General features: G+C 50.4%; 9 protein-coding genes across 9 annotated transcripts; 7 read left to right on the top strand and 2 right to left on the bottom strand.

Moving 5' to 3' along the window:
• The first annotated feature begins 402 nt into the window (after positions 1–402).
• Positions 403–1,813, top strand: FOBCDRAFT_46476 (uncharacterized protein). Its single transcript, XM_059612204.1, has 3 exons — positions 403–1,333; positions 1,442–1,492; positions 1,641–1,813. Exons 1-3 carry the CDS (start codon positions 744–746, stop codon positions 1,762–1,764), a joined length of 765 nt encoding a protein of 254 aa, XP_059467738.1. The 5' UTR covers positions 403–743; the 3' UTR covers positions 1,765–1,813.
• Positions 1,814–3,598: 1,785 nt separating this feature from the next.
• FOBCDRAFT_46391 (uncharacterized protein) lies at positions 3,599–4,487 on the top strand. Its single transcript, XM_054706441.2, has 2 exons — positions 3,599–3,634; positions 3,700–4,487. Exon 2 carries the CDS (start codon positions 3,770–3,772, stop codon positions 4,220–4,222), a length of 453 nt encoding a protein of 150 aa, XP_054562416.1. The 5' UTR covers positions 3,599–3,634; positions 3,700–3,769; the 3' UTR covers positions 4,223–4,487.
• Positions 4,488–5,227: 740 nt separating this feature from the next.
• On the top strand, positions 5,228–5,929 carry FOBCDRAFT_321721 (uncharacterized protein; the record flags this gene model as incomplete). Its single annotated transcript, XM_059612076.1, has 2 exons — positions 5,228–5,450; positions 5,652–5,929. 2 exons carry the CDS (start codon positions 5,228–5,230, stop codon positions 5,849–5,851), a joined length of 423 nt encoding a protein of 140 aa, XP_059465571.1. The 3' UTR covers positions 5,852–5,929.
• A 510-nt stretch (positions 5,930–6,439) lies between these two features.
• On the top strand, positions 6,440–6,835 carry FOBCDRAFT_277735 (uncharacterized protein; the record flags this gene model as incomplete). The annotated part of the gene is made up of 1 exon (XM_031189059.2): positions 6,440–6,835. One exon carries the CDS (start codon positions 6,440–6,442, stop codon positions 6,833–6,835), a length of 396 nt encoding a protein of 131 aa, XP_031036324.2.
• A 382-nt stretch (positions 6,836–7,217) lies between these two features.
• On the bottom strand, positions 7,218–8,211 carry FOBCDRAFT_141953 (P-loop containing nucleoside triphosphate hydrolase protein; the record flags this gene model as incomplete). The annotated part of the gene is made up of 2 exons (XM_059608136.1): positions 7,218–7,316; positions 7,507–8,211. 2 exons carry the CDS (start codon positions 8,209–8,211, stop codon positions 7,218–7,220), a joined length of 804 nt encoding a protein of 267 aa, XP_059465570.1.
• A 1,166-nt stretch (positions 8,212–9,377) lies between these two features.
• FOBCDRAFT_277733 (glycine cleavage H-protein-domain-containing protein) lies at positions 9,378–9,931 on the top strand (the record flags this gene model as incomplete). Its single annotated transcript, XM_031189062.2, has 2 exons — positions 9,378–9,486; positions 9,534–9,931. 2 exons carry the CDS (start codon positions 9,378–9,380, stop codon positions 9,929–9,931), a joined length of 507 nt encoding a protein of 168 aa, XP_031036327.2.
• Positions 9,932–9,954: 23 nt separating this feature from the next.
• Positions 9,955–11,105, bottom strand: FOBCDRAFT_296705 (porphobilinogen deaminase, dipyromethane cofactor binding domain-containing protein; the record flags this gene model as incomplete). Its single annotated transcript, XM_031189063.3, has 1 exon — positions 9,955–11,105. One exon carries the CDS (start codon positions 11,103–11,105, stop codon positions 9,978–9,980), a length of 1,128 nt encoding a protein of 375 aa, XP_031036328.2. The 3' UTR covers positions 9,955–9,977.
• A 277-nt stretch (positions 11,106–11,382) lies between these two features.
• FOBCDRAFT_262971 (uncharacterized protein) lies at positions 11,383–12,690 on the top strand. The gene is made up of 2 exons (XM_031189064.3): positions 11,383–11,926; positions 11,969–12,690. Exons 1-2 carry the CDS (start codon positions 11,482–11,484, stop codon positions 12,256–12,258), a joined length of 735 nt encoding a protein of 244 aa, XP_031036329.2. The 5' UTR covers positions 11,383–11,481; the 3' UTR covers positions 12,259–12,690.
• A 149-nt stretch (positions 12,691–12,839) lies between these two features.
• Positions 12,840–13,755, top strand: FOBCDRAFT_165652 (class I glutamine amidotransferase-like protein). The gene is made up of 2 exons (XM_031189065.3): positions 12,840–13,039; positions 13,093–13,755. The coding sequence occupies exons 1-2, from the start codon at positions 12,965–12,967 to the stop codon at positions 13,696–13,698; spliced, it is 681 nt and encodes a 226-aa protein (XP_031036330.1). The 5' UTR covers positions 12,840–12,964; the 3' UTR covers positions 13,699–13,755.
• The last annotated feature ends 159 nt before the right edge of the window (positions 13,756–13,914 follow it).

Below are 13,914 nucleotides of genomic sequence, written 5' to 3'. Positions count from 1 at the left end.
TTTTCATTGCCCGTGTAACACCGAGCAACGACGGCGATCTTACACACTCTCTGCGTGCTTTGAATGATGCTGATGGTTCCTAGACACAATGGCAACCAGTGAGGATGCCGCTTCCACGACTCTATCGCTCGGGCAAACAATAATATCGACTTGACAACTGACATCCGATCGCTATGCCACATGCTCCTTGCCATTTCACCCCGTCGAGCAGCCACTAACAGGCACTGAGAGTCAGTCGAAAGGACATAATGACCGGCATTGATCTTGAGCTCATGGTCCTTGTACAGTAACAAGCCACGCCCCTGTCTCGTACCTTGTGATTGCCTCGAAGAGTATTGATGCGCCTACATATGTTAAAAAACTCTGACACTTGGTCGTAGATGCCGACTTCATCGTTTACGTCTGGCCGCTGTACCAGAAGCTCCCCATTCCCCAGCCCTCGAATAGCGCCCAAGAGGCACTAAGGGCAAACAGTTTGGGACACTGACTGCGTATATAGTTACGCTGACGTCAAGCATAGGTCAAGTTAAATAGCTTCGCGTCTCGATACCAAGCTCAGTCTTCCCATCTGCGTATTGGGTTCTGTCAACTCCTCCAATATTCATGGAGCTGAAGATCCCACCGAGTCCGCGCTGTTCGGGTCAAGCGACGATGTCTTCTACACTTTACGACGTTCTGGTTGCCGCTGCAAGTCACCAAACCCGGCATAGAGCTGAAGAACGCTGACTGAGGGCCGAGATACGATGTCAGTAGGCCGAGGTCGAGCTGATCGCTTTGTGTCTCAAGCTATAACCCTCCGTCTTTCCGTCTGCGCTGATGGGATCTTGTCACCTTTCTCCGGACCTTGCCAGATGCATCGGCAACAGGTACAAGCGCTCGTTGCGGTTCCAATTACGACTGACGTGGAACTTCGCAAGTCGAGCCATGTCTCCAGTCATTGGATCGATCAGCATCTGATGACGCTGACAGATACTCCGAAATGCTTCCCGTACAGGCTGCCTCATGCAACGAAAGGGCACCTGAGGGCTCACATTTGCTGCATCGAACCCATCTCGGTGAGCAGTCATCCACCATTCAGCGCTGGCCTCTTCAATTTCATTCGCATGTTCTCTCCCATTCTTAGGCTACGTCATCTTGGACAGGCCGAAAGTACTGGTTGGATATGTAGGTACGACGTTGATACAAGAACGACACGGCCTTCGAGACGAAACACAGATTTGGGCGGCAGCCATTTCCGCCCGCTCCAATTTCCTATACGATGCACGTCAAACACCACGTTTGGCATGCATTGCTTCCAATTTGATGTTTCAAACATAAAGTTCAGCAAATCTCTGTGCATATTCGCGCTGATCATTCAGGCGAGTTTATGCGCTGACAAGTTTACAGGTCTTGCTCCTATTTGCTGATAAGGACCCAACTGAAAGTGTTGATTGCATTCTAGACATCGACACATCGAAGCGACTGGCTTTAAATCGACGAAGAAATTGAAGACGTCAGTATCCCGGCACCTACGACTACCTTCAACGACACAAAAATGCACTCGATTGACATCAACTTGCATGATGCTCTCGTTGTGGCACTGATCTCAAATTAGACCAATATTTGTGGGCATTAAAACACCCTGACAGGGATCACTACAGGTCAGCGTCTCCCACTCAGGAGAGACTTGATTGTCACCACTTATTCGTATCAAGCGCAAATCCGAATACAGTGGTTCAATCAACTGCCGTCCTGCCACTAAGTGTCACCGTCGTCATCGGCTGAAGCGACTGTATCACCACCAAACCTTCAAAAGTGGCAATAGAAACAATGAAAATTCCAGCTTCAGGTCCGTTTTTGGCAAGGAAAAACGGCAACAACATCAGTGGCAGCAGACGCAGTACAATGACAGCGCCACTGAGCACCCGCTGAACTCAAGTCTAGAACTCTTCTTATCCCATTCCTTGGCAATGGAAGCTAATGCAGGGACCCCAGCAAATGCAGAGACCAGGTTCTGGACTTTAACTGAAGAACTCACTTGCACTGAGGGGAACTTGCATTGGGATGATTTCGCATCTGGTACGTAAATCTGAATTGACTGTGATATCGGATCTATTATACGCGGAGATTGGGATTAATTGTGATCAAGTTGTCGGATCCTTATACGCGGGTTCCTTGCTAGACACGGACACGATTCCGAGTGCGATAAAAATACACGGAACTCCAAAACACAAGTGGATGCTGTGCCGTGATTGAAACACAACGAATACGCACAACAAGGACCGAGCCATGGAAATCGAATTCGATCGTGGCGATATACACATCAATAAGATTTTGTGGAAAGCTTCTTTATTCAGGGCAGGAATTCTGTGGCTTCAACTCCCGCGGTTCGAAGCCAAACCTGGTGCCTGTTCCTGGCTGACTCCTGAGGGATCAACGGTGACCACTGTCATGTGTGAAGTCATGCCAGATGATATTGACAGCCCACTGACCAAATCATCAGTTTGGAAGCGTGACATGGACGACATGATAGACAGTTAGACACAAGATCACGGCATCTCGGCTGCCAAGAAGAATAATCCTTCTTGGCTTTGCGGAGAGAATACTCTTATGGCACGGCTTGAATGAAGCTACAATTGGCGAGTCAGTGCCAAGAGCCGGCGATTAACCCATGTTGGTGGCGCCGGCGCTCAGAATTAGCATTAGGACGCGGGTAAATCACTAGATAAACTTGAGCCATTTTTGAAGGGATGGAGGTGTTATTCGTGGGAATCGATCTGGAGACATGCAGCCGTGCCACATGGGATCTGGATCTAGGTCATGAAGGCCTGACTTGAGGTTTTTGTTATCTGCGGGGGAATTCGGCTGCAAGTTCAGTAAAGTCCAGTCAAGTGCACAAGGTGGGCAGTACAGTTTTTGTGCATGTCTTTTGTGCATCTCAACTGTGAGCAGACGCGTGTTATGCATCAGACGGACCAAACCTTCATTGGTGATGCCATGTTTCGATTGAATGGTGATGGTCCTGGAGCAATCTAGAGCGTAGCAATGGCCTAGCTGATGGGGGCCACTAGAGCCGGGGACCCCCGCTGGACCTAGCTCGTTTAGCTGGGAGCTCCCACTAGGCCCAAAGGCGGCAAGCCTATTGTTAGCGCACCCGCTTCGGGCCCAAGCGTTGAAATGTGCAGGGGGCTTGGTTCATCTTGGATTAGTTAGGGGTTCCCTCTGTCATGTCTCTGTCACTTGTGCTCTCGTTCTCCTCTCCTACGTCTTTCGTGGAAGTCAGTCGAGCGAGTGAGTTCGTTCGATCAGTGGCGTTGCGTTGCGTTGAGAAAGAACTCATATACAAGGTTCCTTCTCTTGGGCCCCATCACTCTCCCTTGCTTCGACCGTCTTCTTCTTCTCATCGCAATCTCGTCTCTTTGGGAGATCCTCTTTGATTCTCTTCTATTTTCTTGGCTTTATTACTTGACCCATCATAACCAATCCAAGCGTTCCATCACCGAACGGACTTGAACGAACCGACGATCCAAACATCCATGCTCTGAAGACCTGCACTCCTTGCCGATTGAGGATTGTCTCTTGCATCTACATTCATTCGACATTTCTACATCTACATCCAACTGCGCAGAGTCGTCCCAACCTTGGTTTCACTCAAGTATGTACCAGCCGTCGGTGTCACTGTCACACCAGCCATAGCCACGCGTCCACTAACCGCGATAGCTTTCAATTCCTCCAATCCTTCAATACTTCAATCAATCCGACAATTTGACAACTCGATCCTCAACTCGTCATGCCTTCAAACTACGAAAAACTCTCCCGCCCGAGCGGCGAGACAAACCTCACAATCCCCGAGAAAGCTGCCACAAATGCGACTGTGACCGAGACCCCTCGCATCAGTACAACATCTACACCCCAGACAGACAAGCTCAACCCTTTCGACACCGACATCGAAGCCATGATCACAACACGAACATCAGACTCATGCATGCACAAAACATCGAGCACCCCCCTCGCCAGGAAGACCGACTGCCAAGTTTGGCCTGGAAAAGATCACTGGAAGCAACAGGCCAAGGCCGCAAAGGCAAAGAACCGCTGCACCTGCATGGCCAAGCTTAGCCAGCGCAATCGATGGATCGTCAAGGGTTTGATCATCTTTCTCGTCGTCGGCATTGCTGTCGGGGTTGGATTTGGTGTCAGCAAGCCCCTCAACGCTCCCATATGGGGAGACAAGGACGAGAAGTAGACTTGTCTGAAGACAATATTTCGACTTTGCCCTGCATCGACAAGAAATCGACTTCTTTGTTTGCAGGGATTTGTTTCAGGACTTTGTTATCGCTAGCGCGCTGATTTCCTTTCATGAACGGCGTTGTGGTGTCATTTGAGTTGGCATTTCTTAGGAGTGATGGATTACAGAACATGGGTCTTATTTTATTGGAGGTAGACCAGGACTAAACTAGAGTCTAGAATAAAGTCTCGACGGTGGCCGTCATTTCATCGCACAAACTGAGGTTGTCGCATCACACGTGAATACACACCAATCCCCTGCATCTCCACCAGATCTTCAGGAACAATAGATGCGGCCCGTTGGTCTGTGGGGAACGGAAAGATGCAGATTTGTGAGAAATCACTCTTGATTTGGAAATGGCAGCAAAGAAATAGCCAGTGGAGGTTGGAAATGCTGATGGAGGGGATCCACAGGTACCCGAAGCATCCGATGGGGAATGTCCAAAAGATATAACCGCCGCCGCCGCCACTGCATTTATTCTATGGTAATCTCGAGTGTCTACCTGAGGTAATATGCATATGTGGTGGAGTCTCTCAACTCGTGTTCCTGTCTTTCTGCATCCACCATTAGAGAGTTTCGGTGTCTCTGCCGCGTACGTTGTCTCGTTGCTATGCAGACTGATACCATCCAGGCTAGAACAATGAGCCTGGGAAGGACAAAGCGAGCCAAGGTGTCCATGTTGAAGGTCGTTTGTGTGTTCAGTCGATGGACGGGGAGAACAGAGTGTACTAATAGCGACAAATGGGTGTTGTTCTCTGTTCAATAACAACAGTCACTGTTCTTTGCCATCACTGCTTGCCAGTTACTCTGCATCGTAGTGTTCTATGTTTGTTCACCACAAAGGATGCTGTAGACGAACAATTCACCGTTCAGCACACAATGAAGACAAAGAAGTGAATCATTCACACACATAAGAAGCATCTTGAAAACCTTCTGCATCACCATCCTCACCTAACACACAAGATGACCAACTCCTACCTCCCAGCTTCCTTCACAGGATTCCTCTCCTGGCCTGTTCGCCGAGACGATGCGCCCGAGTCCAAAAGCAACCGGATCCTCACCATGGGTATTGTCGGCGGCATCATTCTTCTCTTTATCGTACCGCCTACCTGGTATTTCATCGCCAGGACCATTCGACTTCGTCGGGCGAGGGCTAAGGGTAAAGATGTTGAGCAGGGTGCACAGAGTCAGAGACAGTGAACAGGAGTAGCACGGAGGTAGTTCACTCAAAGGTGCTGGTTCACCCCAAGGAGCATCTGCATGAACACTCAGCCAAACAGTCATCAGAGCACCACCTACTCAGCGCTATATAACTACTCCCCACCCCATCACTTCACCATCATCACTCATCAACACATCACCACAATGACCAACTCTAACCTCTCAGCTCCATTCACCCTCGTCCGCCGCAATGAGGTCGAAGAACTTCCCGATCACAAGACCACCTATCTTATTCTTGGCATCTGCTCTGGTGTCCGGCTCTGCATTGTTCTTACTTGGTACGTTGTGAAATGCTGCCGGAAGAGAAAACTCAAAGATGATGAGCAGGGTCCTGAGCCGTCAACAGTCGAGGCTGGTCCTCGCTGACGGTGAGTAGCAAACACAGGTCGTTTAGCTTTTTGATGAGTAGATAAAAAGAATAGATTTACTCACTGAACTTTGTCCAGTCGTGAAGTCATGTAAAACTCCAACAGACTGTCTGTAAACTCTTGTGATGAATCATTGTTTGAACCCTTACACACAAGCTCAAACTCAAGAGCCACATCAAAAGGTGTATATTGGAATACATGTTCCAAGGACGCCGCAGTATCATAGGGGTATACACCGACAGTGACCGGAACAGCATTGGCAGGGCTGGGGTCTTTGTCGGCTGTAGGTTCCAATCCAGACGCCATGGACAATATCAATGCTGTTGTCTGTGACTGTTCCCAAGTACCTGCTCGACCAACAGCGTTGGCCAAACACGCCATCAGATCACATCATTTGGAGAGCGTCCCAGAACACTCCTCTATTCCTTGGCCAAGATGTACAAGCGAATAAGGCTGGCCTCACCTACAGAACTTTCAATATAAGCCATATCCCCCCTTAGGTTTGAGAAAAGGTTTGTGTATCCTACTCTAATATATGGATCGCACTGAATCACAGCCTCGCAAGATAATGCGCCCAAGGCACATCATGAAACCATCACCAGAGATGCACGCAATGATCCTACCTTTCATCAGTATCATCATCTCCTTCAACCTCGCCCTCGGAATCATCATGTGCTACTTCGTCCGCCGCAAACGACACCTTCCCGATGACGAAGCAATCGAGCTCACCGAGATCAAGCCAAATCTTGACCGAGGCATGCTGGTCGAAATCATCTCCATCTATCGAGACGGCATCGAAATCTACACAAGAGACAAATCACCCGCCAGTCAACGTCTGTATTACCATCCTTCACTCCAGGACCCCGAGCAGGCTCACATGCACCTCCACGACGTCCCAATACCTCCCGAAAGATCAATGCAAGATTTACGAAGAGAATTGTTCGCAGGACTACGTTTGGTACAGCGATATTACAACAAATAAACAATAATCAACACGACTACATGGTCACAGATCCCACCAGCATCAACACGTCAATACCCTCGGACACATCATTCATCTACATCTAGCATACACCAATACGATTAACAGTCGATTGTATCTCTCAAATACTTCAATAGCCCGCCGTGACCACCGACCGGTAAAGCTGGCCACATTAATGCGGTCCTGCGCCAATACCCATGTTTATCTATCCCAGAGGTGAATCCTGACCCCTTCCGTAATTTGCCCTAGTAATCTCAAGTTTGAAGAAAAGGAGACGATCCAGTTGTGTTGTATGTAATGACAAAGGAAATTGTTTGCTTGCGATTCTCGCGTCGCATGTCGTTATGTTGTCAGGTTCAACATTTACTCGTAAATCGGTCGACTACACGGACTGATACAAAAGGAGCGGCTCGCCGACGTTTTCGATTTCGGGGATCGTGCATTTCAAGTCGAACGCTTTGGATAGGACAATTTTGAAGATCTGTCCAGTTAGCACACTGTACTCTCCAAGAACCAGGAACCGTCACTACCTTTTGCACGTTGATGCTGTGACTTGTACTCGAGAAAATTAATGCAGCTCTCATGGCTTTAGCAAACCGTCTCGCCTGTTGTCGTCAGTCATGTCCCTCCGGGGGCTCCTAGCGGAGGGCTCTTCCTCGCTGCGCTCGTACCTGATTTGAGATTTCTTCTTGGTCTTGGGGAGGAAAGTTGACAAAGTGATCGTACTTTGTACCGACGAGAATTGGAATGGCCGTCTTGTTGAACCCTCGTCCCTGTCGATACCACTCCTTGATGCTATTCAATGTACTCTTGCGAGTAAGATCAAACATGAAGAGAATAGCAACAGCGTCGTTGCACACAAGAGGCAGCATGTTGACAAATTCTCGTTGACCACCAAGATCCCAAATCGAAAAGGTGATTTCCGTGTTACGGATGGAAATTGTCTTTTCCATGAAATTGACACCTAGCGTTTGGATATAGTCCTCATCCCAGCTTCCCTCGACGTACTTGACCATCAACGAGGTCTTGCCGATCTGTGCATCACCAACCATTCCGACCTTGATGACAACATGGTTTCGACCGTTGGATGATGGCTCACCGGAACTCTGTCGATAGTCGTTGTAGGCTTGATGTGCGGGGTTGGACAAGCCACTAGCTGGGCGGGAAATTGGTGGTGCGGTTTGGACGGGAGGAGTATATCTGGTGGAAGGGTCTTCTTGCCGTGGACTTTGAGCTAGCCCTTGATCGAGGGATGTGCTTTGCTGATGATGGAACCCATTCGGGTGGGGAGATTCTTCGATGCCTCCGAGAGCCTCATCTTGACCCGGCGGTGGCAGTGGGACCTCATGGGGAGGTGAACTCATGATATGTTCCATGGTTGTAGGTTCGGCCGGAGCCGAAGGAATCGTGTAGTCGTCCAGCGTGAAGGTGTGACGGGTATCGTGGTGAACGGTGTCGAAACGGTGACGGTGAAACAGTCGAGTCGGATGATGCGAGCGATGAACGAAAGAAATTGGTAGAGAACGTGGTCGGAGAGAGTGACAGAAGAAAAGATCAGCTTGTCGACAGCATCAAGCTAGTTGACAAGTGATGATATCGTGATGCGCAGCGGGGAGGTCAAGACGAGGCAGCTGAAAGGTGGCGGAGTCGAAAAGCCACCAGAGTGAAACCGTGAGACAAGCCGTTTAGCGTTGAGACCTCAGCGGCAGAAATTAATCGCGTTCACACACTTTTTTTTCTTCCAGACCAGAGATCGGGCGATGCGTTTTGTTGGAGCAGGGAGTTTGCGCTGACGTTTGGAGAGGATGATGGTGGGAGCCTCTTGTTTAGGCCAGAAGCGGGACGGAATTTCAAGGCACCGGGTTTGCAGTTGGTACAGGCCCAAAGTGGAGGGATGGATTCTAACAGCACAACAGGGGATGTGGTATTTGAGATGAAATGTCCTGAAAATAGTCCATTTGACTCAATTTCGAGATAAACTTTGCTAGGCCATGCTTATGCATGAAATGTTGTGATGATGATGGTGGTGTTTTAGCGTAGCGCAGCGCGTCAACGCGTTTGGGCAAGTAATTGGTTGGGATTTGGTGTATGGCTAGCTGAGATTGCGCAATAACTGCGTCTGATCTGATTGTCCACCATCTGAATAGAACGTCAACATTTGTAATGTAAGTAGCAGCCATGTTATTGTAACAGAAGATGTATGGTAGTATCAGTACAGTAGTATGCAAGACAGCTGGCAGCTAAACAACCAGGTAAACAGATGATTCAAACCCCACGTTGACATGTCTCCGATTGGACCAGTGCTTCCTCATGTCTTGTTAATTGACGGCCAAATTCTTGTGCCTTAATTGCAATTACATTCCACACTCAGATACCGTGCAGAGTAGAATTGTCCGTAGAATTGCTGTGGAATTGCTGTAGAACTGCTGCTGCAATGAACTTCATGATGCTGACTAAGTCGGCTTCCCTCCGATCCACTCGGCCCATCTCCGCATGATGCCGACAAAGCTTGAACTCTGATATCACCATCCGCATCATCACAATGGCCTCAATTTCTCGGTCTCTACGCGCCGCAGCCCCTCTGGCTAGGGGTATTGTGCCCCGCGCAGCTATCCGCACGCCAATCCGAGCATTCTCCTCCACCAAACTGAGTATGTGCCCGACCTGGATCGCTACAATGACGACACTAACCAAACAGGCCTCGCTAGAAGATACACCAAGGACCACGAATGGATTGATCTCTCGGCAGACAAGAAGCACGGCTTCGTTGGAATCTCCGAATACGCCGCCGAACAACTCGGAGATGTCGTCTACGTCGAACTACCCGAGGCTGGAACATGGGTCGAGCAAGGCGATGCTGTCGGAGCTGTCGAGTCTGTCAAGTCTGCTAGCGACATCAACGCTCCTGTTCGTCTACGAGTCCTACAAGTCAACGACAACCTCGAGGAGAAGCCTTCAACTATCAACAAGGTCCCCGAGGACGACAGCGCTGGAGGTGGTTGGATCGCAAAGGTCGAGGTGGATGAGGAGGGTGCGAAACAATTTGAGAAACTATTGGATGCCGAGGCCTACAAGACTTTTGCTGGAGCTGAATAGAATACAAGGGTATTGATCTGCCGTACAGTCCCCGACTGCCATGACGCTACTTGACTGTCTCCGGGACTTGTCGGAGCCTAGTGATCTCATCAAGAATACTACCGCCTCCCCGTTCAACCAATGCATTCGCCAACTTTCTCCCAAACTTGTCTGCCTCCTCATGTGTCTTGACAGGTTCTGTTATGTCAGAGTCGACACCGTGGTCACCCCGAAGATTGACGACCGTAGCCTTCATATGTAACTTGTCGTCAACCCATTTGGTCTCAACACCAATAGGCACACTGCAGCCACCCTCAAGTGCCCTCATAAGTGCTCGCTCGGCTTCGCAAGCAAGAGCTGTCTGTTCGTTCTCGATCGTCTTGAGCAACCGAATCACCTCTTCGTCATCCGCTCGGCACTCAACTCCCAGCGCTCCTTGACCAACAGCATGAAGAATACCGCCATTGTCAGACTCTAGAAACTGTGTAATGTGGTCTCCGAGATCCATCCGCTGGAGACCTGCCGCGGCCAGAATGATGCCGGTCAAATCGGGATCCTCCTCAAGCTTGCGTAGACGAGTCTGGATGTTTCCTCGGTGATCCTTGAACTTGAGCGTCGGGTAACGTCGAATCAATTGAGCAATTCGCCGAACGCTGCTAGTACCAATGATGCTCCCGTCCGGCAGATCGGCCAGAGTCTTCCAGCCGTGCTTGTCCTGCAATTCCTTCTTGATCACGAGTGTATCTCTCGGGTCCTCGCGGGACGTGACACATCCGAGAACGCAACCCTCGGGGAGAACCGTCGGCATGTCTTTGAGCGAATGAACAACAATGTCGAGCTCCTTGTTGACGAGCTTTTCCTCCAGCTGAGAAGTCCAGAGACCCTTTCCGCCAAAGTTGTAGAGCGCTGTGTTTTGATCACGATCGCCAGTCGTTGTCATGCTGTGGATGTTGAATTCATGATCGGGAAAGTTCTTCTTGAGCGCATCGACGACGATTTGGGTCTGGGCGAGTGCAAGAGGCGACTTTCGCGTGCCGACGTTGACAACGCCTTTGCTCTGAGATTCGGCCATGATTCTTGATTGACGAGTGTAGGATGACGACTCGTACCATGGGGGGGCAAGCTCTTTTCCTCCAACGATGGTGGGGCAATTGTACAGTGCGGGGTATAACACTGTAGCAGTGGATAACTTCATGATGTAAATGTGGATGTTGTGATCGTGATCTCGATGAAATCATATGGCCGAGTTCTAGTTATAGTCAACCTTTGATAACCGTAAAAGTAACATTAAATAACCTTGCTAGCACGCATGGACATGAGCATGCGCTACACGAGAGTAACAGGCGCGAGTGCCGGCCTTGAGCGACGCTTTGACATGTACGTAGCAACCGATATTGGGCATCAGACGGATGAGAGACAGAGAGAGACGAAGAGAGTGAAGAGAGACGAAGAGACAGACGAAGGGATAAATAATGGAAAGGACGAAATGATTGTATAACAATACAGTAACCGTGAACTATATAAGAAGAGACAACAAGCAGTTCACATCATCACCATCAACACTCGTTAATATGAAGTTTCAACTTACTATCCTTACTCTGGCTGTCATAGCCCTTGCAAACCCTCAGGCTCCTCCTGATCCAACACCAGCTCCCCCTGACTCAACACCTCCTTCAACCTCTGAGCAGCCTGCACCTCCTCCTGACCCCCCAGCTCCGGCACCTCCAGCTCCTCCTCCGGTCCCTCCCCCGGCTGATCCCCCGGCTGACCCTCCAGCTGAACCGTCTCAACCTCCTCCTCCTCCTCCGCCGCCGCCGCCTCCTCCGTCTCAGCCTGCCCCAGGACCTCCTCCATCCGGACCAGCTCCTGTTCCTCCTCCAGCTACTCCCGCCCCAGCACCCCCTCCGGACCCAAACCCTCCCCCGCCTCCGAGCTCAACTGCTGAACCTCCTCCTCCCGAGGGACCAATCTGCGAATGCGGCTACACTTACTGCTCCTCAGTCCTCAAGGACATGGGTATGTCCACCACCCCCCAATGACCAAGACTAACGAGCCCAGACAACCCATGGAATGAGGCTCAACTCTCCGAGGCATACTGCAGCACGCCGAATGTGAAATGCGACGGCGAAACGCCAACTAGCAGTATAGATAATGCTCTGTTCATCTGCCTATGCGATCAGCCTAGTCAGAAAGTCGGAAACCATCTTGAGTTTCTCTGCGGCTGCGATAAATGTCTCGTTGTCAAGCCTGACTATAGAGGAAGATGCAAGACTCCCCCATTAGCTGGATCCAAGGGCGGGAAGGGTAATAAGGTCAGAGGAACTAATCGACTGGGCTTTTGGATGTAGGTAATCGTGGAGGAAGTCACTCATTTGGTGTTTTTGTTAGATCCAAATTGACCCATTGCTATTGAGTCTGTTCGATCGTCAGTGCTTGCAATCGCTTCAAGAGTTGATGAGACTGAGATACGAGCGTAGCGAGACAGAGCCCTCCGCTAGGAGCCCCCGGAGGGATCTCACATACCTCCAAAGTCGAATGCTCCAGTGAATCAGACTTCTTCAGATCTGCATGAAAGTGACAAACTGCATGATCCAAACATCTGCCACGAATGCTGGCTTACACATCAAGTGGATCTCTCTCTCTTCCACGAGCATCCATCAGCAGTGCGTGCAAACCTCGAAGCTCACGCATCGGCCGCTCCGGGTACGTGACCCCGGCCCGCCCCACACAAAAGCCGGCGCTACACGGGGTTAAGTGCCGAGAATGGACGGCTAGGCCCGTTAGTCTGACGTCAGTAGCAGCAAGAGCCGAACGGAAGAGTTTGTCAATGTGCTCGAAACGGTAGAGAATTGGCCCGACTGCAAGGGTCCAAGCGTGGAGAAGGGAGACGTCTGCATGTGGTATAAAGGTGAGTGCGTCATCCATTAGAGTTTGTTTCATCATAGCATTTCATCTCATAACTCATCTCATATACCCAACCACAAGCATATACTCTTTCACTCAACATACCCATCTCATCACACCTTTTCACACCAGATACCCAATTCATACACAATGGCTCCCAAGGTTCTCGTCGTTCTCACCAGCCAGTCCAAGATGAACAATGGACATCCCACCGGCTGGTACCTGGTAAGCCGCTCACTCACTCACTCACCGCATCTCAATACTAACCTCACAAACAGCCCGAGTTCGCTCACCCATACTATGACCTCGTCAACAAGGGCGTCGAGATCACTGTCGCCTCTCCCGCCGGCGGCGAAGCCCCCCTCGACCAAGCCTCCGTCGAGATGTTCAAGGGCGACGAGGAGTCCGTAAAGTTCCTCAACGAGAAGAAGCAGATCTGGGAGCAGACCACCCCCCTCAAGGAGTTCCTCGGTAAGGCCTCCGAGTTCGACGCCATCTTCTACCCCGGCGGCCACGGCCCCATGTTCGACCTCGTCAACGACGAGACCTCCATCAAGCTCATCGAGGAGTTCTACAAGGCCGGCAAGCCCGTCGCCGCAGTGTGCCACGGCCCCATTGTCTTTGTCAACGTCAAGGTCGATGGTAAGCCTCTCCTCGAGGGCCGCGAGGCTACCGGTTTCAGCAACTCTGAGGAGGAGGCTGTCAAGCTGACCAGCGCCATGCCCGTCCTTCTCGAAGATGAGATCAAGCGTGTTGGTGGAAAGTACGTCAAGGCTGACGACTGGGCTGAGAAGCTGGCGGTTGATGGACAAGTTATCACTGGACAGAACCCTGCTTCTGCCCACGCTGTTGGAAAGGCCATTCTCAAGGCCATTGGCGCTTAGATAGATCATGATACCACATTAATGCAATGAGATAATGTCCAAAGTTGGCAAATTGTGCCCTGTTGTTCCCTCCGGGGGCTCCTAGCGGAGGGCTCTTCCTCGCTGCGCTCGCCTTGAGTGATATCACTGGATGATTCTAGGGATCACATGTATCCACCATTCTGTACTCATATCATACCACTCAGGTAAATCCACCCATCTTACTCCTCCAGACCA

Source organism: Fusarium oxysporum, chromosome VIII, assembly GCF_013085055.1.
Source record: "Fusarium oxysporum Fo47 chromosome VIII, complete sequence".
NCBI classification, from domain to species: domain Eukaryota; kingdom Fungi; phylum Ascomycota; class Sordariomycetes; order Hypocreales; family Nectriaceae; genus Fusarium; species Fusarium oxysporum.
Note: the sequence above shows the minus strand (reverse complement) of the source record. Positions and strands in the feature narration are given on the sequence as shown.